Raw genomic sequence first — 24751 nt, 5'->3', positions numbered from 1 at the left:
CGTGGTCTTGGCATTGTAGTTCCAGACGTTTCGCCAGCAGCTGTGGCTGGCATCTTCAGAGGTGTAGCACCAAAAGACAGAGATCTCTCAGTGTCACAGTGACACTGAGAGATCTCTGTCTTTTGGTGCTACACCTCTGAAGATGCCAGCCACAGCTGCTGGCGAAACGTCAGGAACTACAATGCCAAGACCACGGCAATACAGCCCAGAAAACCCACAACAACCATTGTTCTCCGGCCGTGAAAGCCTTCGACAATTATAATGTTCCTGTATAGATTTATAGTGTGGCCTCATTTAGAATACTATGTGCAGTTCTATTCACTGTATCTCCAAAAGGACACTGCAGATCTGGAAAAAGTACAGAAGAGGACAACCAAGATGTTTAGGGGATTGGAGCACCTTTCCTATGAGGAAAGGCTGAAGAGTCTGGGACTTTTAAAAAAGAGATGACTAAGGGAGAACAACAGAGGTTTATAAAATTATGCCTGGGACAGAGAGAGTGAACAGAGAGAACTTTTTCTCCCTCTCCCATAATACTAAATCTCAGGAGCATTCAATGAAGTTGATGGGCAGTAGATTCAGGATGGACAAAAAATACTTCTTAACACAATGAGTGATGAAGATGTGCAACTGACTGCCAGAGGATGCAGTGATGTCCACAGGCATAGACAACTTTAAAAGGTGATTAGACGGAGTCATGGAAGATAGGTTTATCAATGACTACTAGCCATAGTGACTAAATGAAACCTTTACATCCAGAGGCAATGAATCTCTGAATGCCAGTGCCAAGAGATAACTTCGAGGGAAGGACTCAGTCTCTATGCCCTGTAGCTGGCCCTCCATAGCAACAGGTTGTCCACAGTGTGTGACAGGATACTAGATGGACCACTGGTCCAATCCAACAGGATTTATGTTCTTATGAAAAATATATATTAGAAAGATGAATTTGCTCCATGTTTTTATGTTCCCTAATTCTATACCATGCTTTAAAAACCTTCTACATAGATCTGGGAAGTAAAATGGGTACATAGGGACAGTTTCATCACCACTTGGTGTTGGTAAATGTAATGAACATGTTCTTGCTCCAGATCAGGTAATCTACGTTTTTATTATATATGTTCCTACAATCCCCTTCGTTACACAGAAATTTTAATAAACCAGCTACCACTACATGAGGAAATAAAGAATAAGGTCTTTTCCCCAGCCATTTCTCTCCAACTGCTTATAATATATATAACTAAATTTTGGAAGATACCATAGGCATTAATCAGTAGACAATACTAAAGCAAGATTAAGTACAGGTGATCTCATCTCATAGGCAAAGCAAGGTAATAAGAAGCTGGCACTCCCTTTGCTGTGCAAAAAATGTCTTTTGCCATCTAGCCTCAGAAACAATATGACATACTACAGAAAAGAACTTGGAACACCCTTTCTGTATATAAAACCAACCCAATTAAGAGTTCTGGGGAAACCAGGAAGCTTGCATCCACCATTTAATGTGTTTTTTTTCATATAGTGCCACTATTGTTCTTTGAAGTTATTCCATGGATCAACATGGCTATCTACAATTCTTGTAGAACAAGTTAAACTTTTTTTTTCTTTTTGCTAACGAACTGTGCAGAATTAATACTGCCACTGAAATACACAAGGAAAGAACAAACACAGAGACAGGGGAACAGAACAAATTATCAGCCTGACAATCTAATTCAATTCTCCACAAAAGGGCCTTTGAGATTCAAAACCACTCTCAAATATGTATTTTCCATTAGCTATTGATATGAATTCTACGCAATGGCAACTGCCTAAATTGTAATCTCTTCTGTAGAATAAGAAAACATGAATGCTGGAATCAAGGAAAAAAGTGACGGGAGAACTATTGACTCAGCTTCCAGATAATACAGAGTGCTCAGAATGCACAAAAAACAGAAGTACTGCAATCATCTAGCTCCTCAGGGAATGCACTTTTTTATTCCTGTTGTTCAACCAAAGTGAATAAATCTGGACTGTACTTTTTATACACTGATTCTTGGTTCTACTCAAAAGAAATGACTGACTCATGGTTATACCACAGGCTGCATTCATAATGCATGAATATCCTGTCTGGACAGCCCCGCTAAATAAGTTTTAGTACTTGATACATAAATAATGTAAATATCAGAATTTTCAGGGTTCTGCCTACAGAAAAAGTGGGAGGAATCAACTATTGTCCATTATAGTCTGTCCTGTCATAAATCATATAGCATTCTCTCAACTTATTTAAGATGGCAAAAAATATTAAAGATAATTCTCTAACCCTTCTCCAATGCAACTCAAGTATCTGATAGAAATATATCAGATCTGAAGAAGTATCTGAAGAAGTGAGCTGTGGCTCACGAAAGCTCATACCCTACCACAAATTTTGTTAGTCATATAGGTGCTACTGGACTCTTACTCTTTTCTACTGCTACAGACAGACTAATACAGCTATTTCCATCTTGATCGAAATCTGTAATTTAACAACATTATATAATAATAATACTAGGTCTGGAAGAGCCTCAAACTTCTACACACCCTTCTATTCACTCCTCCAAAGCTGAACCTTCTTTACAATCACCCATGTCCATCAGCCAGGCCACCACACCCTACCTATAAGCCTGCTGCTTGTGTGTTTACTCTGACCAAAGTTATGTCATAAGCGCTTTGGGGCGTAGACCTCACTAAGCACCTAGCATATCAAGTGTTATATAATAATAGCATGTTTTCTTCCGTAAGGACTACATTTCTATGTTCTCCCATCCCTTAGGCAGATGAGACCTCTGGAAAACATCTGCAAATGTGGGACCTTTGAAAGCAGAGGTGGCAGGGATGACTTGAGCACTGCATTGCCCCATGATATGAGAGCAAATGAAGTTTTGGAATATGGTTGTGGCTCCTTCTGCAGATGATCTGAGACATACAACCAGAAATGGCTGTCTCAGTAGTGACTTGCAGTAGAATACAAGGGGACCTTGCCTCCTCTGTTATAGCAATTGAATTATTTTAGGGCAATACTAATCTTATGCCAGAGAAGACTTCTTTGCAAAAATTTGCCGTCCTATATATACCCACATACTTTGCCAATACTAATCATCTGATCTGAAGACCTAATGAATAAAGATGGAAGAAAAGCAACTGAAAACAATGAGAATGAAAGAAAAAACTCTTTATCTATAATTCCTTTTTAAAAATCATATTTATTTAATGCCACCTCACCAGACCTGCTCACATCACCCTGCATTGCATAACAGAATTAATATAAGATATAAGCAGAAACGTTAGAAGGAAACATACAGAGAATATAAGATCTGTAAAGAGTCTTTACAAAATAACTACAGAACTACCAAACCTAGGCTCAAACAACAAAATGGAAGAAACAGATATGAAGGAAAGGCAGAAGGAATGCCAGAACAGTATCACTGAGCACGTATCAACGTTTGGAGATCACAAGCATTTTGATAGTGAAATTGTGACAGGTGATATAACAGCAAGGACTACTTTTGCAGAGGGTTGATAGGTATATAAGGATGCCATTTCAAAAGCATAAGCCACACTCCTTAGCTCCAGCTGAATTGTGGGACTAATAATAAAACTGACTGAGTTCACCGCTCTGAGAGAGACACTAATCTGTCTAGAAGAGCGGTATGCAAGCACACTTGTTGTTTTTGTTGGTGCTGTCATTAAGTGAAACCAATATCAGACACATATAATCTCAACAACAGTCATTGTGTTCTTACTTCAGTTTCCCTCCACCATAAGCACTGCTAATTTTCCATGCCTTCATTCCTTAGTTCTCTTATAATTTATTTATTTCATTTTTACCCTGCTGTTCCCCCCAGTGGGGACGCAAAGTGGCTTACATCTTTCTCCTCTTCTCTATTACATCCTCACAAAACCTCTGTGAGATAGGTTAGGCTGAAAGTGTATGACTCACTCAAAATCACCCAGCAAGCTTCTATGGCACTGTGATTCGAAGCAGGTTCTCCCAGATTCTAGTCCAATGCTCTAACCACTATATACACTCTCACACTGGCTGCTCCAACTATACCTCCCATTACTCCAGTGGCTCTAATAGTGACTCCAGATGTCTCCCTCTGAACCACCTATCTTTAATAAGCCCTCAAAATGGGTAATGAATATTGCCACTTGCTTCCATCACTTTCCAATTGTTCTATTTCCAGTTCATTCAGCACAATTATGACCCTGGATAGCAGCTGGTTTTGTTATAGAAGAGAACAGGAGATATTGGGGTAAGGCTTCAACTTTAATAGCCCTGCAAACCAAACTCATTTTTTTAAAAAAGGTTTGCTTCCTACACACTCCTCTTTTATCTCTGGCTTGGCAAAGGGAATCATGACAGCACCCTTCTTCATCCCAAATTTGTCTTACAGCTACCAGCTGCTTACTTCTCCATTACAATAATACTGCAAGAACAGAGGCCATCATTCATTAGAACAAACAAACAAAATTATCTTGTGTCGTCCCCGCTTTTTGCCCCAGGCATAGTGATGCAACTGGCCAGCTGTGCTTGCTAACAGCCACTTTCACCCCATTCAACCGTGCACGACTGCATTCAAGGCATGCGCCTCTACCTCTTGCTCGCGAATAAGGTGAGCGCCTCCTCTGACTAACAAGGGGGGGGGGGGCTCCCCCTACCCCTGCCCCTTCCCAAGTGCTGCAGAATCTGCCTATGCGGGAAGGGGGGCTCACTCCCTTTTTTTGTCCTGGGGTCGCCGCACTCACCTCCTGAAATCAAAGGGCATGTTGGTGGCGAAGGCAATGCAACCTCCCCCAACCCCCTCCCCAGGATCTCAGTTTCACTCGTGCCGGCTTCAGGGACAGGAAGTGACGGACCCAGCCCGGCCAGGCCAGAGGACGCGCAGCAAGAACTCATTGGGCGGCAGAGACCGATCGCCGCGCTGCTTCCGCCCCAAGTTAAAGGGGACAGCAAGCGGTTGCAAGGGCAGGAGAAGGCAGCAATGTTAAACAGAGGAGCGCCGGGGGGGGGGGGGGCGCTCTATATTTACAACGGGGCTCACGAGGCCTTCACTGCACATATACAGAAATGGGTAAAAAGGCAGGAGAAGGGAGTTATGTTAACCAGGGTAGAGGGAGGTAGAAGGCTACATACTTACAATGGAACCCGAGGGCTTAACTGCACATATACAGAAGGGAGGAATGTTAACGGGGACGGGGGGCTTATATATTTACAATGGGACGTTGTACAGAAATGGGTATAAGGGCAGGAGAAGGGAGCAATGTTAACCAGGGAAGTGTAGGGGTGGGGGGAGCTATATATTTACAGTTGGACACCCAGGGCCTTAACAACACATATACAGAATGTCTTGGTGAATGTCTTTGGTGAATCCAACACCTGTATCAGAGTGAAAAAGTTTCCTGTGTTAAGAGATGCAGATCTATGAGTTTGCACAACCAAAGGAAATTTGTTTTCCTTCTCTTTGGAAGTAAACCTTGTTGAATGTGTTATGCACAAACTTGTGCCTTAGGTGTCCCTCTCACCAATCACAATAAGAGACACACACCACGGAGTCCTGTAGAATGAAGCAATATATGATTGTTTAATTTAAACAATGGAGGAGCTTATTTTCACAGGAGTAGGTGGTCTACTTGTGTCCTGAGCTCATCAAAATTACAATAGAAATACAGGCAATTAATACTTTCAGATAATCATAACAATATTACAGTATTCTAATATTTGATATCTTATTGGCTCGTAACATATCTAGGGTCAGTTGTGATTTGAAGATGCAATTCTGGGCTGGCCTCTCTATTTGGGGGAATTCCAGTCTTCATAGTTTTTTTTCCTCTGCCCTCATTTTGGAAGGACACTGTCTAACCTTTTGCAGAGAAGTTAGCCGTGTTAGTCTGTGGTAGCAAAATCAAAAAGAGTCCAGTAGCACCTTTAAGACTAACCAATTTTATTTTAGCATAAGCTTTCGAGAATCAAGTTCTCTTTGTCAGATGCCTGATACAGAGACAGTCTCTGTATCAGGCATCTGACAAAGAGAACTTGATTCTCGAAAGCTTACGCTAAAATAAAATTGGTTAGTCTTAAAGGTGCTACTGGACTCTTTTTGATTTTGTCTAACCTTTTACCTACTTTCTTCTGGGCATAATACTTTCAAGGGCGCCAATGAGTCTCAATCTGGTGGATAGGAAGGGATGCATAGGTTTAGTATATAAAAATAAGTATATAAAAAGCCTCCAAATCTATATCCATCAAATGGAACTTCCGAGTATCATATGTGAGATGCACTATTATTCTTGATTAGTTCATTCTAAATTATTGTTTCAGGTCCTGTACATACAATCAGCTATATACTTGCAGAGTGAAGTAGTAAGGAGTTTCCCTTTTACTGCAAACTAAACGGGAATATAGTGGTACCTTACAGATGTAACAACATTTATTCCATGAAGATTGTTTCAAGTGGGTAGCCATGTTGGTCTGCAGTAGAAGATCAAGATTTGAGTCCACTAGCACTTTAAAGACCAACTAAACTTCCAGGATAAGAACATTAAAGAATCAAAGTTCCCTTATTCATTCATGCATTCATTCCAGCATAACTTTTCATGAGCACACTTCATCAGGTGCATAGGAGTGTGAATCCATAAACACTAATTTTATATAAACACAGAAATGGGTTTTGGGGAGGGTTACAAAGAGAGTTGCTGAACTGACAGTGTATACAGAACAGTGTTTATGCAAACATCTGAGTTAAGTAATCTTGACATAAAGTCTAAAGAATGTAATAATACATTACATGTTTGCAATACATTATCTCAGTAAACTCTACAATAATCTTGGGTATAGTCCATATTACAATTAATCTCCATATTAAAGAGGGGAGGTTAGACCTGAGGAACAGCAGAAGAGAGCCAAGCTAGGGGGAGAAACATGTGAAGCAACAGAGCACAGGTAAGGTGCATAAATGGATAGGACAAGCTTTAGTTCCCCTCACCCACACACTCCTTTTATGTAAGTGTTCACCCACCCCCGATATGCATGGCCCAACCTGTCTAGCTTGTACCTTTCTTATTAAATGTTCCCCTAAACCCATTGGAATCGGTTCTTAAATTGCTATACATCCTAGGCTGCATTTGAGGACATAACTACATGTGGCGCTGGGAATCTGTGACTGAATTCCCAACATGTAGAATGCTCACCTAGAGATTATACTCAGCTTGGAGCAGAACTTGGGGGGGGGGCATCCACATGTCATTGTCCCCTAATTGTCCGCTTTCTGTATTTTCTCCCACTTTTCTGCAATATTTCCTAAACTTGGTTTGGAACAATCTATTTTTTGAAGGATTACAGTAGTCAAAGCATGTTAGTATGCCTACCATTTCTCCTATCAGTGGAGGGCTGGGGGTTGACCCATCGGTATAAATTTATAACAATGGATTTACTAGGTCCTCTGAATTCCCAGCTTTCTTTTTTTTAATCCCAGGGTCCCCAATGTGGTACTCATAGGCGCCATCGTACTTATGGATTTAATTATTCCTCTTTGTTGTTTTCCCAGTCAAAGACTTTCAAAAGGCTGCTTTTAGCCTGAATAGAGGTACAACAGGAGTGTACCAGCCCCCAAGGAGTCATTTTTAATTTGGGAAACAGCACAGGGGAGGGTGGGTTAAAATTACCCTTACTATGGTTGCGCTTTTTTTTTTGGCAGCTAAATTACATGTAGGTAATATCTGCTCAGTGCTCACAGATTGGCAGTGGCATGTACAGTTTGGCCCTGAATTCGAGACAGACGACATTTCAGCTAGGGACTTCCTCTCTGATGTTCACATGAAGATCAGTTCCACCGCATGACCCCCCCTGTAATGTTTTGCCATGTAAATAAGTTTGTATGTTTTGTTTCTTTGTATTAATGAGAGGGTTTTGAATATGTGTTTACTGTGGTTAGAAGTGCAGGCCTGTACAGGGGGCCCGATGGGTGACAACAATCAGTGCATGGGAAGGCTGTAAGGTAAAAAAGGGATCCTATATTCCATATGAAACAGGCATTTTGCCTAACTAAATATTGCTTCCGGTTAGGCAAAATGCCTGTTTTGTCAGCCACCCCATTCACTGACCGTATACAACCATCTATTACTAAGACGATAATACCAGTTAAGCTGAAGAGATCTAAGGCCTATAGCAAAAAATTATGTTTAGGGTATATTGGACACCATAGCTCCTTTTTAGTAAAGGATTAAGTACAGTGTCCAGTTGTTAGCATTGAAACTTATCAGATGGGTCTCTTAAGCATATGTTTTGAACATGTCCAGTTATTTTGTCCTTTTGAGAGGAAGTCATTATTTATATTAATTTTGTGTTAGAATACTCATTTATTTTTGAGGATGTTTACGTACTTTTAAATTATTTGCATGTGTCATAGAACTTAACTGCTGATCAATGGAAATGGGCCCTTAACTGCTGATCGATGGAAACTCCCTTACAGTTACTGAAAGACGTATACTATGCCATTGGAAAGACAAGCCACTGCATCACACTGAATAAAAAGGGAATGTCTTTTCAGGAAACTAACAGAGATCTGCAGATTAAGCTGAAATATTCATCACTGCAGTAACATAATTTGTTACCACTTCACACATAGTAAGGACAAATAGAATAATTGGTATTCCAGTTGTAGGTCATGATGACAAAATAAGTAACATGCAGAAGCAGATTAAGAACAGGTAAATACTACAAAAAGGAATCATTCATCACCATAACAGTCACTCACACCAACAGTTTGGATGTTCTTGCAGCCACAAAAGCAAAAGAAGCCACTTCTTCAGCAAAACTTCAACATACCTTGTTTTATGCTTACTTCAAGCTATTTTTATTTTTAGTTGTGCTGCTGGTTGCTGTTCTGTGCAGTTTAATATATAGCTGTTTTTAGCCTTGAGTGTTAATTTGTTTAACAAAAAGAGATGAGATACGCATTTTCTGCTGTGAATAATTAAATTTCAGCGGCTGAGTAAGGGACAATTCATTTATTACAAGTGTGACATGGCTATTTATTTATTTATTTATTTAATTCTATTTATATTCCGCCCTCCCCACATCAGCAGGCTCAGGGCGGATTACAATTAATACACTAATATAAAATACAAATACCTTTAAAACCAATAAAACTCCTTAAATACTTAAAAACACATGGCAGAAAGCCAATCCTTCATTAAGCATAATATTCATTGTTAACTATGTAAACCAAGGCTTGGATCCACTGGAAATTTCCACCAATGGAAGTATTTCTGATGGCAGAATACAACTTCCCTGCCAGCTTCCCTCCCCTCTGTAGGATTCAAAATTTAAAATTAGTAAAAGAAAGAAAGAAAGAAAGAAAGAAAGAAAGAAAGAAAGAAAGAAAGAAAGAAAGAAAGAAAGAAAGAAAGAAAGAAAGAAAGAAAGAAAGAAAGAAAGAAAGAAAGAACCATCTTGCAATCTACACACTTCTAGAGGTGTTTGAGTTTGTTTTTTTTCTGTTTCTTCTGTAATGTTATCTTGCATCTTAGTACCAAAGCGACAACTGTACTGCTGAAGCACAACATGGCTTATCAGACTTCCAGATCTGTCAACTGTCACACATACCAACTTTCAGAAGGTTCACAAATATTTCTATTCCTGTTAAAGCTACAGTAACTCATATCATACCTTCTCATACAAACTGAAGATCTCAACTATTGTATGACAAAAGACTCTTGGCCTCATCAATTGTGCCGTCATATCACAAATTCACAGGCTACAAGAGCATGAATTGCAGAGTAAGTTTGTTTGGTAAGGTTTTTTTATTTTTTGAACTGCTCTTAAATAAAAAAGATGTAAAAATTTAAATTTTATGTATCATTATTATCCAAAAATACTTCATAAAGTCATTAGATTGACAGTTGCTTTAATATTTATACCTTGATACAACTAACAATATCAGGCTTTCCCCATTAGAATCAATGAAATTATATCAGGCAGTCCTCATTCCTAACGTTTTAACTTTGTAAAACACCCTGGACTGAGAAAGGAAGAAAACGTTAAATCCCATTGATTTCTATGGGAAAGCTAAACACATTCTTAGATATCTTCCGTAAAAATAAATGTATTTTTAAGTTGACTGGACTGTATCCTGTGCTAATTAAGCAGACATAGTTAAGAAATAAATAATCTCTTCACATGTAATTAATCCCCCACATTAAGTAATCTGGGGAGCACATGATATGTGAAAGTACACATTCTCCAGAAAACAGATGAACTCATTAAAAAGTGTTGCTGGAAGACAGATCTGGCTCACATTGTACTGTGCCAAAGCATTAAAAAGTTAATGCTGTAAGATAAGACCCTCGTCATTACATTGTTTAATAACATGAATCTTCTAGAACATATGAGATAAGAAACAGGAATCTGACGGCATGCCAGCAGGGTGCAGTTCCTTAGATCATTACAGAGTGTGCCAGAATGAGCACTCAAAGCAGGAGTTTAAATGAGGACAATCAGTGTGTTGTGTGAGCTAGCTGATGTTGGTGACTGAAGCTGAAATCAACTATCTATTGTACTTATAAGTAATTTTTAAAAGTATGGGTAGTAATCTTAATTAACACAATGGAGTCTGTTCAAAGTATATTATCAAGTGACCCTCACAATGTTATTTGGAAGATGCCATTTTACAGACGGAGACGATGAGACAGGAAATTGAGATGAGTCAGCCAAAGACATTGAATTGCTGAATTTCAGAATCTGAATTAGTAATGTGAAATTTCTGCTTCCTTGTGCATTCCATGTTCCTGATCACTTTCTAAATTTAAATAGGTTATTGGTGACTATATCTGAATTCTGAACTTATGCCTCATGTGAGAAAGACTCTGAAAGGTCACAGGACAATATGCATGACTAAGGTTCAATTACTATCTTCTCCACTCTGGGGGACATTGTACTTTCAAGGAACTTGTTTTGATTTATGAGCTACGTATAGATACCTTCTTGTTCAAAGAATTCCACATTTTAGAGCTCAAACTCGCAATTTGCAGAAAGCTCCTTTGTTGTAAAACTCCCTGCTTGTACCAATATTACAACATAACATCAGAAAAGCTTCCTGGATCAGACCAGCTGTCTATCTAGCGGTGAATTTCTTGCATTGTGCAGGGAGCTGGACTAGATGACTCTTGGGGTACCTTCCAGCTCCATGTTTCTAATCCAGCATACTGTTTAACACAGTGGCCAACCAGTTGTCCTGGAGGGCCAAACAAACAGGGCATAGAAGCCAAGGGCCTCCCCTACTGCCTCCCAACACTAATAATCAGAAGTTTGCTCCTTCTGTATATGGGGGCTCCTTTCAGTCACCATGGCCAGTAGCCATTGATGGATCTCTCCTCTAAGAATCTGTCTAGCCTCCTTTTAAAACAAACTATGCTTGCAGCCATCACTACCTCAACTGATGGTGAATTCCACAGTTTAATTATTTGTTAAGCAAAGAAGTATTTGCTTTTGTATGTCCTGAACATATTTCCCAACAATTCCATCGAGTGCCCTCAAGTTCTAGTATTATGTGAGAGGAAGAAAAAGCTCCCTCTATCCACTTTTTCCAGCCCATGCATAATTTCTCAGACTCACCAGCCTTTCCTTATAGAAAAAGTGCTCCAACTCTCTAATAATCTTGGTTGCCCTCCTTTGTATTTTTTCCAGCTCTGCAATATCCTTTTTGTGATAACAGCAAGCAGAACTGCACACAGTATTCCAAATGAGGCCCCACTATAACTTTATACAAGGGCATTACACTGTTGGCCATTTTATTTTCAATCCTTTTCCTAGTAATTCGTAGTCTTTGCCTTTTTTCACTGTTGCCACAGACTGAGTTGACATTTTTCATCGAGCTTTGCACTACAACCCCAAGATCTCATTCAGTCTCAGTCTCAACCAGTTCAAACCTCATCAGCATATATTTAACATTAGGACTTGCCGTTCTAATATGCATCACAGTTACTCCCATTGAACTTCATTTGCCATGTTGGTGCCCATTCACCCAGTTTAGAGAGATCCTCCTGTAGCTCTTCACTATCTGCCTTGTTTTTCACCATCCTGAATAATTTGGTATCATCAGCAAACTTGGCTACACTGCTCAACCCTAATTCCAAAGCACTTACGAACACACTAAAAAGCACTAGTCTCATACTGATTGTTGGACCCTTATGCTTTCATCCTACCATTGTGGGTACTGTCCATTTATTCCTACTGTCTCATTCCTGCCATTTAACCAACTTTTAATCTATAATAAGACCCATTTCCTTATCCCATGACTGCTAAGTTTACCTAGGAGTCTTTGGAGATGTACCTTGTCCAAAGCCTTTTGTAATCTACGTATATGATCTCTAATGGACCACCCATATCCATATGCTTGTTAACTTCTTTAAAGAACTCTGAGGCAGGACTTTCCTTTGCAGAAACCATGCTGATGTCCCCTCAATATATTTTGTCCCTTGATGTGCTTAATAATTCCATCTCAAGATCTGCCTCCAGGTTTTGATTGGGAAGTGATAGTATACTCCCCAATTTTAAGTAACCTTGAGTGCACGTGAATGAGCATCCGAGCACCACTTTCCGGGTTAAGAGAATGAGTTAATGATGAATTGGTAACTGGTACTGTGGACTGAATCCTTGCCCCTGAAGAAGTCCATTCTGGACGAAATCTGTGTGATCAGATAGCCGGCCCCAGTTTGGGCTTGGAATTGTTCATCTGCGTCCACTGGAACACCTATGAAAAGGAAAAAGAGACTTACTTCGTATAAGAATGTCCAAAGACAGATCTTTCGAAGGACTTACCTGTTGGATGCCTTAATTCCCTTGGTTTTGTAAAGTATATTCCCAGGGGGTTCTTGCGTCGTTTGTTCACTAATGATGTGTAATGATGAATGTACTGAGTTTGCCATGAGAAATTGTGTTCATATGGTCTAGCACTTTGGCACTTTGATTGGATAGTTTTGATAACCTTTCATGTGATAAACTTGATACTTTGTAAGATATTGTTCAGACTGTTGCCTTACTCCCAGTAAGGGTTTCCTTTTTTGTGTTATTATTACCAATGAAGAAATAAGCAAAGCAATTTACCTAAATCTGTGTGACTTTTACTAGACCAGTACTGAGGAACAATTAGGTTAACTTCCGTAAAACAATGAGGGTCTCTGAGGTTTGTGTGACTATAACTATTTCCCACTAATATTTAGAAGCCTTCAACTCAAAATGTTGTAATTCTAACTCTTAAGAACAACTTAAAAGCACAATAGGCAGCAGAGTGGTTTAGCAGAGAAGCCATACACTGGCATTGTGTGCCCATGCACAAGTATGAATGTGCATTGTGCACATCTGCTAGAGAGTCAAGGTCCACCTGCCCTGCTCTCCATGATTTTTCTGTAGACACTAGGGGAGAGGAGAGGGGGACCCTAGAGAATTCTAGTACTCAACAGAAATATTTTTAAAGGCATCCCCCAACCTCTCCTCAAACTCATACAAGACAAAGTAGTATTTTTCCAATTGTACCCTTCTACCAGGGACAGATCAGAAAATAGACACTGTTCTGGCAGACAGGAACAATTGGAGCATATATGCAACAGTTCTCAGCAGCAAAGCTTGTCCAACATTCCATCTCCATGCTCTGAAAATCATTGTTTAATTTCTTTGTATCAGGTAGCTATTAAAGGCACTGTAGAAGAACCAGAATATAAAGTGACAATCCAGCTGAGAGTATGTATGGGGAATGTCATGTTAAAGTGGTCACGCTGCTTTTCAGGGGGTGCTGGCTTGCATATGACATTTTGTTCTACAGGGAGTGTCATTGCATTTCACACTAATTACATTTTAGGAAAGATTTCTAAGAAATCAATGAAGGAAAAAGAAGAGTCAGACATACGCAGCTTTGCAAACAGCTGGATTCTGTGAGTCAGTAATCCTGATGGGCGTGGATTCCCTCTCAAATGAGTCACTCTGTTCAGGGGACTGGATGCTCTCTCAGGTGAAGATTGAACAGACTAAAAATGTGATCAGCATACTAACTTACATCCACATCCAACATGTGCTATTATTCTAGGGATCCTGGTTATGTTTCCAGGAGGGTGAGTTGTTTTTGTGAATGAATAACATCAGGTTGGTTTTAGTTATAGAAAGAAACTTTGATTGCTTCAAAATCATATTGTAACAAACTTGACCAGGTTAGCTCACAAGCCTGATGAAGACCTGTTTACATTAATAAACTTCTCTGTGATAAGAACCTTTAATCTTTCTTCAATCCTCTGATGTCTATATCAGTGTACTGTGTACTGCAGTGTAAAATTGTATTTATTCCTACCTCTGAGAAGTGTTTAAACATTTCCCTTTGTTTTCCTATTATTTATTTTATTATTTTATTATTTTTCCTATTACTTAATTTAATTAATAATGTAATATTAGAAATAAAATCGCAGATGAAGAACAGTTAGAGGGTTCATCTGAGCCTTTGGTTTAAACATTATTATAGGCAAATGGCTTACAAGAAAAATTTTAAAACCATCTTCAATACAGATACCTGAGGAATTCCTTAGAAATGAGCATTTCATATATTACACACCTCCCCACAAAAATTGCTACAATTATGTTTACAAAGTATGACAGGCTAATATTGCTCATTTTCACTCAGAAACAACATACACTTCAGCATATTTTAACTGATTTTTTTACACAATACTGGGTGAAAGAAAACAACAGCCATAGAATTTTAATATATTAGACTTCTAATCTGATTGATTTAAACTTTAGTACGTAAAGAATTCACTGTACTGTAGTCTAAGTCCATTTTCACATACAGTTGCCAACAACCTGGAGAAAAAGCTTAATAGGTTGTTATTTACAAGGAGATGTTATTTATCTCTGCCATAAAAATCTTCAACTGCTCATTTCCACACATTAAGCCTCTGTGAAAGGAGCAAGACATTTTTTTCTCCAGGTTTTTGACAACCTTACTTTCCAAGCACAATTCAAGGTATTTCTTCTGACCTAAAAAGCTCCATATACCTTGAGCTCTCTTATGTATTGTACATCAGGATTTCTCTAAGCTTGACCATAAGTGGTTTCAGGGTGGTATACTAAAGGTGGAATAGGTTGAGTGTAACAGCACAGTCTAAGTATGGTAGGAGGAATGTCGGAAATGGGTTCTTTTGTAATATAGATACATTTTCATCCAGTTTTAGTTCTGAAATGGCAACACAGAAATAACAAGGCTTCAAAACAGAGAGAGTTTGGAAATCTAACTTTCCTCCAGTCATTGTAGACACAAATTCCTTTGTTGTCCAGGAAGTTGACCTATTACACCATGTTTTACAAAACTGCCCCAGGGATCAAGTATCTTCGACCCTTTGTAAACTAGTTTAAACCAGTTTGGCAGTTCTCTCACAGTTGTTACACTTTACCAATCAATCATGAGTGTGTATTCAGAGAAAGATTATTCAGCTACGGCTTTTGACTCTATTTCACCTTCACACCCTGCTGTGGTCCTGAAGAAACCTATAAAGGTGTGATTAGATGATATGTTATGGGGGGAAATCACAATCCAACTCTTGTTTTACTTGAGTCGCATTGATCACCTTTAAAATGAGGAGGGGGGGCAAATTGGCTACTAAGCATGTGTGGAGGTAAGAGGAGCATCATCATTCCCTCCGTTCCACATTGCACGCTTTTACTAGCATAAGAAGGGCTGTGTGGGGAGGGCCAGTTGTTTTATGGCCAGTTTCATGTGCCTCATGGAACCCAAGGAGCCAGAAGTAAGTCAAATGCCAGTGAAAGCATGTGGGGAAGAAGGGAGGGAATTATGATGCTTCTTCTGCCTCCGTGCACACTCAGGAGCTGTTATGGCTCCCCCATTTTAAAGATAGGCCTTAGGTCACATGTTAAATGCAAGTTATGTTATGGCTTCCCCCCAACTCAGCTCACGTTTAATATATTGTCCAATCAGATCCTAATATGGGCATAGGAGGAGAGGCAATGTGGCTCAATGGTAGAGCATCTGCTTTGTATGCAGAAGGTCTTGGGTTCGATTCCTAACATCTCCAGGAAAAAGGATTAACTAGCAAGTGATACGAAGGGCCCCTGTCTGAGATCCTGGAAAACCAATGCCAGTCAGAGTAGACACTTGACTTGGCTAGACCAATGACCTGACTCAGTTTAAAGAGACTTCATGTGTATTCTTACAGAACAAGGCAATCTGCTCATTAGTAGGCCTCCAAAAGCGCATTACAGCCGTCTGCAATGGCTACGTCACTTTCAAGAAGGGTTGCCAACAACCTAGAGAAAAGAAATCTACCCTTTAACAGAAGCTTAATGGAAGGGATAAGGGAAACATGTCCCTTTCAACTGGTTACATCAATTCCATTTAAAAGAGATCACATTGTAAAGTACTATAAAGAGCTTTCCATCAGAGGTAAAATAGAACAAAATGTGTTTATCTCAGAACCAGAAATATAATCACTAATTGCCTCCAGGGCAGTTTTTGAGATTTCTTGCACCTTTATACACTGCTGTAACTTCCTCTGTCCTGGCTGCCTACACATCTCCCAACAAGCTTTTTCTTCCTAAATGCTATCCTCATTCATGCTAGTTGTAGATTTATGTTCTCTGTGCTAAAACTGTCTATTAAAATTTTAATGGAACAGTTTTTTATGACTTGTGAATAATAATAACTTCCTTCCAAATTTCCAAAATTTATTTGAAAAAGTCTTTATATTCAGGATGTATAATTATCTGGAGAGGATGTATAATTATCTGGACTCTTCCAGTCTATCTTGGCAAAAGTAATCATATTCTGGCCAGTTGCGGGGAGGCGGCATTGGTACTACTGACTAAAGGAACTTGGCTATTCTTGAAACTGAACATCACTAAGCCTTCACATTAAACAAATGAAACAGGTAAATTAAATTCTCAGATAATCTAAATGCAATCTTGAATAACCATCACAAAATTCAAAATATTAAAAAATTATTAATGACATTCAAGTTTTATTGTTTTCTATAGCATTTTCAAATGGTCAGAATGAGCAATTTAGCAATTTGTTTGGTTGGTGAAACTATCAAATGATTGGAGCAACTGTCAACATCCTGACATAATTAATCACTGATATCCCAATTCAACAGACACAGCCCATTCTGAATCAACTATAATGGAAGAGCCTATAAATTGCCTCAGCAGCTTCTCTGGTTACACAATTGTTTTTACAATTATGAGGTGAAGAGTTCTACTAATTTTTATTTAAAATATTTAATCTACTGCATCTTTTATGACAGGAATTAACATTTTCAGCAGTTTTGTTATGGCTGAGCATGTAACGTGTGTCAGAATTTGCATTACACTGCATCTGTGTTTCAAAGTAAAACTTGATAGAAGGTAGATGGTCTTCCTTTTAAAGCAGATAGAGCAGGAAAGGAAGGGTTTGTTCCTCCATGTTTTCCACACACAGGAAATCTGAAATTGTCCTGCTACCTTCAGAGAGGGTAGTTTCACAAGTGATACTAAGAATACGTTTTAGTCTGGAATGTGTGATTTATGAACACTATTAATTAGAGTACAGAAAGTGGAATACTGCCATTTCAAAACAAAAATGCATTTCTTTGCCAGCGTAGATTTGGAAATAATATAACCTGGTAAATAAATTCCATTAAGTATTTGTTAAAGGGGCAGGATATTTTTTTCTTCAGGTCGTTAGCAATTCTATAAGTGATACAGTCATTGCAGACTGGTGTAAGGTGCTCTTGGTTACCTGCTAATTGGAAGATTACTTTGTTCCATAAGAACCAGAATTGGAGACGCATTGTATAAATTACCATCAGAATGGTATGAGCCTCTGTGACATGGTTTCTGCCATACAACCCAGTAATGTGTAAAGGAAGTTGATCATATGTGTGAAGCCAGCAATATATTGTCTTCCCACTGCAGTATTTTAAAATAACTTTAATGTTTTTTAATTTGGGAAATTACAAGAATAAGGGTGGTGAACAACAGAAGCTATTCTTTCCCTCCAGCTGCAGAGAAATGTTACCGTCCCTCATCTGGACACTAATGAGATGGATGTCGATATAGCATGTGAACAGCATATGACGTGCATGCTTCTCAGATTATTTTATCATGTACAAAATGAAAAAGACATAACAGAAGTTTTCTGTAGATAAGAAATATTTGATGTCACTTCCGATTTTCTCCAGCTCAGGCGCACCAACATCCACCTCCTCCCACAGTGTGGCAGAGATAACAAGTGTTAGATCTCCAGAGCTGAAGCTATACCCAAGGGACTGAGCAAGTATACAGTAGCAAATTCCTCTTATGGTGAGCGCAGTCATGGAGTTCTAGATTACTTGTGCTAATCTGTCAATTGACACCTGCTTGCAAAATTCAATAAAATGTACCGTCTTGAGCAAACCACAGACTTTGAATAGTAGTTAAGAAAAGGGGAAGTTGTAGACTACAGACCAAGTATTCTGTACCTGGGAACAGATAATTGTAGTTTCATTTCAAAGGCAGTTAAAGGTCTTCCAGTTCCTCATATGGTTGAAATAAAAAGTACAGTTGACAAACGGTTCAGCAAAGAATGTTACCTTGGAATCACCCTGACCCAAGTAGTTTACGCTGGACAGAAGTGATGCTTGGGAGCAATTACAGCAGTCAGAATCCTAGCAGGGGTGAAGCCTTTAACCATGCATTCCCATCAAATGATATTATTCTAAAAATTTATGTATTTACTTCATTTATACCTTCCTTTCTCTCCAATGTGGACCCAATGCAGTTTACATCACTCCCTTCTTCTCCAGTTTATCTCCACAACAACCCAGGTTAGGCTAAGAGAATCTATCCGGCCCAAGGACACACAGTGAGTTCCCATGACAGAGTGGGGGTTTGAACCTAGATCTTCCAGATCCAACCTGACACTCTAACCACTATGCCACACTGGCTCTCAGAAGGCCTGGATCTGAATCTCATCTTCTTTACCCCAGTGCAAGCCAAACTTCCATTAATTCATACCTCTGAAGGTGCATCGTCATGGCATGAAAACAAGAGGCAAATCAGGCTCCAGGACTTTGACCCTTTTACCTGTCCTTTTTCATGCATCATTCCAGTGACTCATGTCCTACACATCTTGCCAGCAGATACAGGGAAACAGCTAAAAGTCTTGTGGGTGACTGAACTGTAAAGAGCCAAAAGGCATGACAGTTCTTGGAAAACTGGAACACATTTGCCTTGTGGAATTTATTGAATCACAAAGATTCTAATCATGATGAACATTAATATGATCATAATATAGCACTTCTGTTCATTTGTTTTAACGCAGTTTGAGAGTGTTTCTGATCAGTACCATCTAAATGGCAGGCTAATGTGATAGTGTCAGAAACCTGTGAAGTTTCCATATGAGCTGTTGTGTCTACCAGAGGTGGAGTACTGCTCAAAAGCCATTAGACCAGAAGTTCTAGAGAAAAGGAACTATTTCACAAATGATCATCACCCTCATCAACTGTAGATGCCACAAATGAACATGCTACAGCACTATTTACCTCTTAGTTCATTTCCCTACAGTTCAATTGAATGTATCTTTGAAAACAAAGTTAACATCTTCTACTTTGTATCGTCAAATACATTCTTCCTTTTAAACCCATCTAGAATCCCCAGTACTGGGCAAAGAAACAAACCTCCAGTTGTTACAGTACCCAAATTTGGATATTTCAACAAACTGAAGTTAGACAAAGATGTCCAAAATCAGGAATTCATCATTCACAACTCTGTGCACAAAGAAAGGAGGAGGAAGAAGAAGGGAATGACCAGGAATAAACCAGGATTTGTTCACATAATGAAAAATGTATGGCTTAACAAATGGCCTAGACCACTCTGAAAATTTTATTTTGAAATTAGACAGGTAATCATGTTATACTGCATTAACAGTGAAAATAATAACTCCTCAGACTTCAATTTAGGAGCCTCGACTGTTGAAAACTTTGCTCATATAGTGTCTTACATGCATGCTGGTTGTACAGCACCTAAATGGGGGTGGGTGGGTTTTGGAAGCACTCACATGTGGCTGCAAGCAAGATGTGCAGGCTCCCCTTTGAACACTACATTGGAAGCGTGCGAACCAAACCCTCCACAACTGTTTATAACTAGAAACGAAAGAATGTTGTGTGATCAGGCCTGCATGTGGGGTATATTTTCTCCTATTGGCCTCCAGACTCATAATTACTTAAACATTAACAACAATTTTATTTATTTATCTAATTTATTTATTTACATTTTTATAGCCCACCTTTCTCCCTGAGACTCAAGGTGGATTACACAGTACAGTCAATATCAAAGATATTTAAAAATAAGCAGAAATCCAATATGGAGCTGAAGAAAAGTTGAAACAGCATAAGCAATTCTACGATTGACATATTAAACAACATAGGAACTACTGAGTATAATCATAGCAATAGTAGTAAAGTCTATGGTCCCTCAATATTTTCAACAATTGTAGTAAAGTTTTGGTCCCTTTACTTACCCCTTTACTGATGGCTCTCTTGAGACCACTTCCTTACAATGCAGTCCCCTTATCTGTATAAAAAATCCTCTTAAATAATTCAGTTTGGCATTGTTTGTAGAAGTCCAGGTAAGTGGGAGCTTTCCTATCCTCTGCAAGTAGATCATACCATAAAGCAGGGGCCACCACAGAGAATGTATGTATATGGACAGCTGTTGATTTTGCTCATGTACCAAGTGGCACCTCCAGAAGGCCCTGTTCAGATGAGCAAAGCTGCAGTGATGGAATATGGGGAAAGAGGTGGTTCTGTGAATGATGGACCGAAGCCATGAATTGCTCTGTAGGTGATAGGCAATACCTTGAATTGGGTTTTGTTACTGATAAGTAGCCAATGGAGTGACTATAGAATGAGAGTAATACTCAAGAGTTCTCCTAGCTCTTTATAAAGCCAAGCTGCAGCATTTTGCACCAACTGGAGTCTCCAAGTTAACTTAGAGGGGAGACCTATATACAGTGCATTGCAATGGTTAAATCTTGATGTTACCATGGCATGGATCCAGGTGGCTAGATTGGCTGTAGGGGGTCAAGGTTGGGGATCATCTTATGGCTAGACTGAGTTTGTGGAAAGCTTTGTAGCTGCCTTAATTTGCCTTTCTAGCAGAAGCATTGGATCCAGTATAACCCCTGCTCTTAACTGAAAGGGCAGATTAGAGATGGAGGGGGTGGGACTGGCCACATCATTTTTGTGTAGGGATTTTTTTTTTAAGTAGCGGGGAGATAATTGCCTCTTTAAGTGGTCAGGGGAAGGTGCTCTGAGTTAGTGACCGTTTTGATAGACCTCAAAGGCTCATTGATGGGGCGCTGCTTGCACCTGTTCCAGTGGCGAGGAGACTGGGGGTGATCTTGGATACCTCCTTATCAATGGTAGCCCAGATCACAGCAGTTGCAAGGTCTGCATTTTTTTCATCTGCGGCAGGCCAGGCAGCTCGTCCACTACATCTCAACCCCTAAGACACCTAACAACAGTGATCCAGGCAACGGAAACCTCCAGACTGGACTACTATAACTCGTTCTAGGCAGGGCTTCCCTTGGGCCTGGTCCAGAAATTACAGCGGTTCCAGATTCCAGAATGCAGCTGCACACATCCTTATGGATGTGGTGTATATAGGGTGTATATAACTCCCGTTTTACGGCCGCTTTACTGGCTCCCCGTGGAGTTCCAGATCAGATTCAAGGTTTTGGTTTTAACCTATAAAGCCCCTAGCAGACTGGGATCAGCATATCTGCAGGATAGTTTCAGCTGGGTAGCTATGTCAGACAAAGGGAACTTTGACTCTTGAAGGCTCATACCCTGGAAATCTAGTTGGTCTTTAAGGGGCTACTGGACCCAAATCTTTTGATCCTAAGCAGAGTTACTCCAGTCTAAGCCCATTGAAATTAATGGGGACAGACTGGAGTAATTCTGCTTAGGATTGCACTGATAAGACTCAGGCTGTGAAAGACAGTATCAGTGCAATTCTAAGAAGAGTTACACTCTTCTAAGCCCATTGACTTCAATGGGCTTAGAAGGACGTAACTTTTCTTAGGATTGAACTCTAAAGATCTTACAGGTTTAAAGGATATACAATAGTGTGTTTCCACATTGGTCTGCACAATTCCAACAGATCAGTTGACAGTTGGCAGTGCTACAGGTGAGGGATCTGTCAGTATAAAGGAGCAGTAATAATTACTATAAGTTAGAGAGATAACTGCTATCTGCATTTGTGTTTGTTGTGCAGTATTGTGAAGATAAATGGCTTTCTCCAGATTCTGAAGGGTCAAACAGCCTAATAAACAGCATTGCTTACCCACTAAAAGTACAGTAGAAGCACGCACAGTTTGTGAAACTGAAAAATCTGCCATTTCCCATAGGACATTTATGAAGAGTTAGTTTACGAAGGCAATTAACAGCACAGAAAGGTTATGACTACCCATGGTACGAAACAGAACCTCCCACTGCTGACAAGGACATTGTGTCACATAACACACAAACTCTGAAGGTGAAAGAAGTTCAACATTAAATGTAAATCATATCATTCAGATAAGAACTGCATGGTTTCTTTGTTATTTGTAGAACAAACAGAAGCTGATATTTATTCTGTGTGACCAAAAATCTGCTCGTTCAATCCTTCAGTGCTCCCGGTTTCAAATTTCATTTCATTGTTGAGATCTCCCCAGTGACCCTTCTCATACAGCCCAGGGCAAATAAACAGACACTATTATATCAAGCTGTGGGTGACTTATACGTAAATGTTTACAGCTTAGAGGTGCTTTTAAGTACATTCTTTTTAATGTAACATATTATAGCAAGTTGCATTCCACTTTACTTGATAGTGGATTCACTGATTTTGACTGAACATTTCTGCATGTAATGGATTTAGAATCAATGTGTTGGTCACTTGGGTGTAATGTTGATGCAAATTAGAAGCTTCCTTGTGCAGATAAGATCTGAGGCAGGTGTTGAAGGCATCTCAGAGCTAGTAGCTTCTATAGCAACTCTGGTGGGTTCCAACAACCACTCTGACACAGAGCAGAAAGTGCTTTAATGAGGTAGATAAAGAGGGAAGTTTCATCCAGCAAATTACAGGAATAATAATTGGGTTCAAGGGAAATCTTTAAATAGGCTTTTTTGGCACTTGCCAGTCAATTAGTAGGAATGCACTGGTTCCAGGCCCTTCTTGTAATTCTGGAAGAACTCCAGATCCCACCATGACATTGGTAATCCTAGGTCTGATAGCAATTTCCTCCAGTCCTTGTAGGACTGAATCCAGTTTGGAGGGTTTTTGGAACCCCTGCTAAAGACCCGTGGTGCAGAGTGGTAAGCTACAGTACTGCAGCCCAAGCTCTGCTCACGACCTGAGTTCGATCCCAGCGGAAGCTGGGTTCAGGTACCCGGCTCAAGGTTGACTCAGCCTTCCATCCTTTCGAGGTTGGTAAAATGAGTAGTCAGTTTCCTGGGGGTAAAGTGTAGATGACTGGGGAAGGCAATGGCAAACCACCCCGTAAAAAAGTCTGCCAAGAAAACGTTGCTATGTGATGTCCCCCCATGAGTCAGTAATGACTTGGTGTTTGCACAGGGGACTACCTTTACCTTTATTAAAGACCCATAGTGTGGTGCCCCCACCCCCCGGACAAAATCCACCAAAACAGATGTCTGGAGAAGGTAATGGGATAGATGAGGGCCAATAAACTGAAACTCAATCCTTTCAGTGCCAAAGATGCACAAAGACTCAGGAATCAGTCTGTCCTACTGGAAAGAGTAGGTTCATAGCTTAGGGTATTGCTGGATCCTAGCCTGTGATTGGAGGCTCACATCTTCTCAGTGGCATGTAAGACCTTTTGCCAATTTTGGCTGATATACCAGCTACAGCCCTTCCTTCAAAAGAGTGACCTGAACACAGTGACCCACGTTCTGATCACATCCATGTTAGATTACTGCAATGTGTAGGGTTGCCAGGCCCCAGCTAGCAACCCAAGGATACATTTAGTGGCAGGGTCTGGCACACCAGTGGTGCACTGGTGTGCTGATGTTATTTCAGGTCAAAATCAAAAGTGACATCTTTGGACGCTCTAGCATGCTAGCGCCTGGTTTTTACTGTAAAGGACATCAGTGCGCTGACACGACACCAGAACACACTCTCTTTCTCTGCCCCATTTGCTCATGCTGGTGCTTTAGGCAAAGGACAGGGATGCCAGGAGGTCTCCTGCTATAGTTGGAGTCCTGGCATCCCTAGTAATGTGTTTGATGTGGGGCTGCCTTTGAAAACTGGTTGGAAATTTCAGCTGACAGAATGGGGCAGCCAAGTTGTTGGTTCAGATACAGGGAAGGAATATATCACCCCCATGGTGAATGGTCTACATTGGTTGCCCATCTGTTTCCAGGCACAATTCAAACAGCCTTACTTTTAAGGCCCTAAACAGCTTGGGACCAATGTACTTGAAAGATAGGCTTGCCAACTTCCAGGTGGGGCCTGGCTATCTCCTGGAATTACAACTGATCTCCAGACAACAGAGTTCAGTTCCCCTAGAGAAAATGGCTGCTTTGGAGAGTGGACTCTGTGGAATTATATCCCGCTGAGGTCCTTTCCCTCCCCAAACTCCACCCTTCTCAGGCTCTCCCCCCCCCCCAAATTTCCAGGAATTTCCCAACCTGGAGTTGGCAATCCTATTGAAAGACCCTCCCATATTGT

General features: G+C 40.0%; 1 protein-coding gene and 1 non-coding gene across 3 annotated transcripts in view; one reads left to right on the top strand and one right to left on the bottom strand.

Annotated features, from left to right (window-relative positions):
- Positions 1-4856, bottom strand: part of ERGIC1 (endoplasmic reticulum-golgi intermediate compartment 1) — a 109109-nt gene extending 104253 nt beyond the window's left edge. For both annotated transcript variants that reach the window (XM_054977338.1, XM_054977339.1), the window contains exon 1: positions 4759-4856. In XM_054977338.1, the coding sequence (XP_054833313.1) occupies positions 4759-4778 (20 nt within the window). In that variant the 5' untranslated portion in view covers positions 4779-4856. The remainder of the gene's footprint in view (positions 1-4758) is intronic.
- Positions 4857-16006: 11150 nt separating this feature from the next.
- Positions 16007-16083, top strand: TRNAT-UGU (transfer RNA threonine (anticodon UGU)). Its single transcript has one exon. It is a non-coding gene; the product is annotated as a tRNA-Thr (tRNA).
- Positions 16084-24751: the final 8668 nt, after the last annotated feature.

The sequence above is a fragment of the Eublepharis macularius genome, chromosome 4 (assembly GCF_028583425.1).
Source record: "Eublepharis macularius isolate TG4126 chromosome 4, MPM_Emac_v1.0, whole genome shotgun sequence".
Taxonomy (NCBI): Eukaryota; Metazoa; Chordata; class Lepidosauria; order Squamata; family Eublepharidae; genus Eublepharis; species Eublepharis macularius.
Note: the sequence above shows the minus strand (reverse complement) of the source record. Positions and strands in the feature narration are given on the sequence as shown.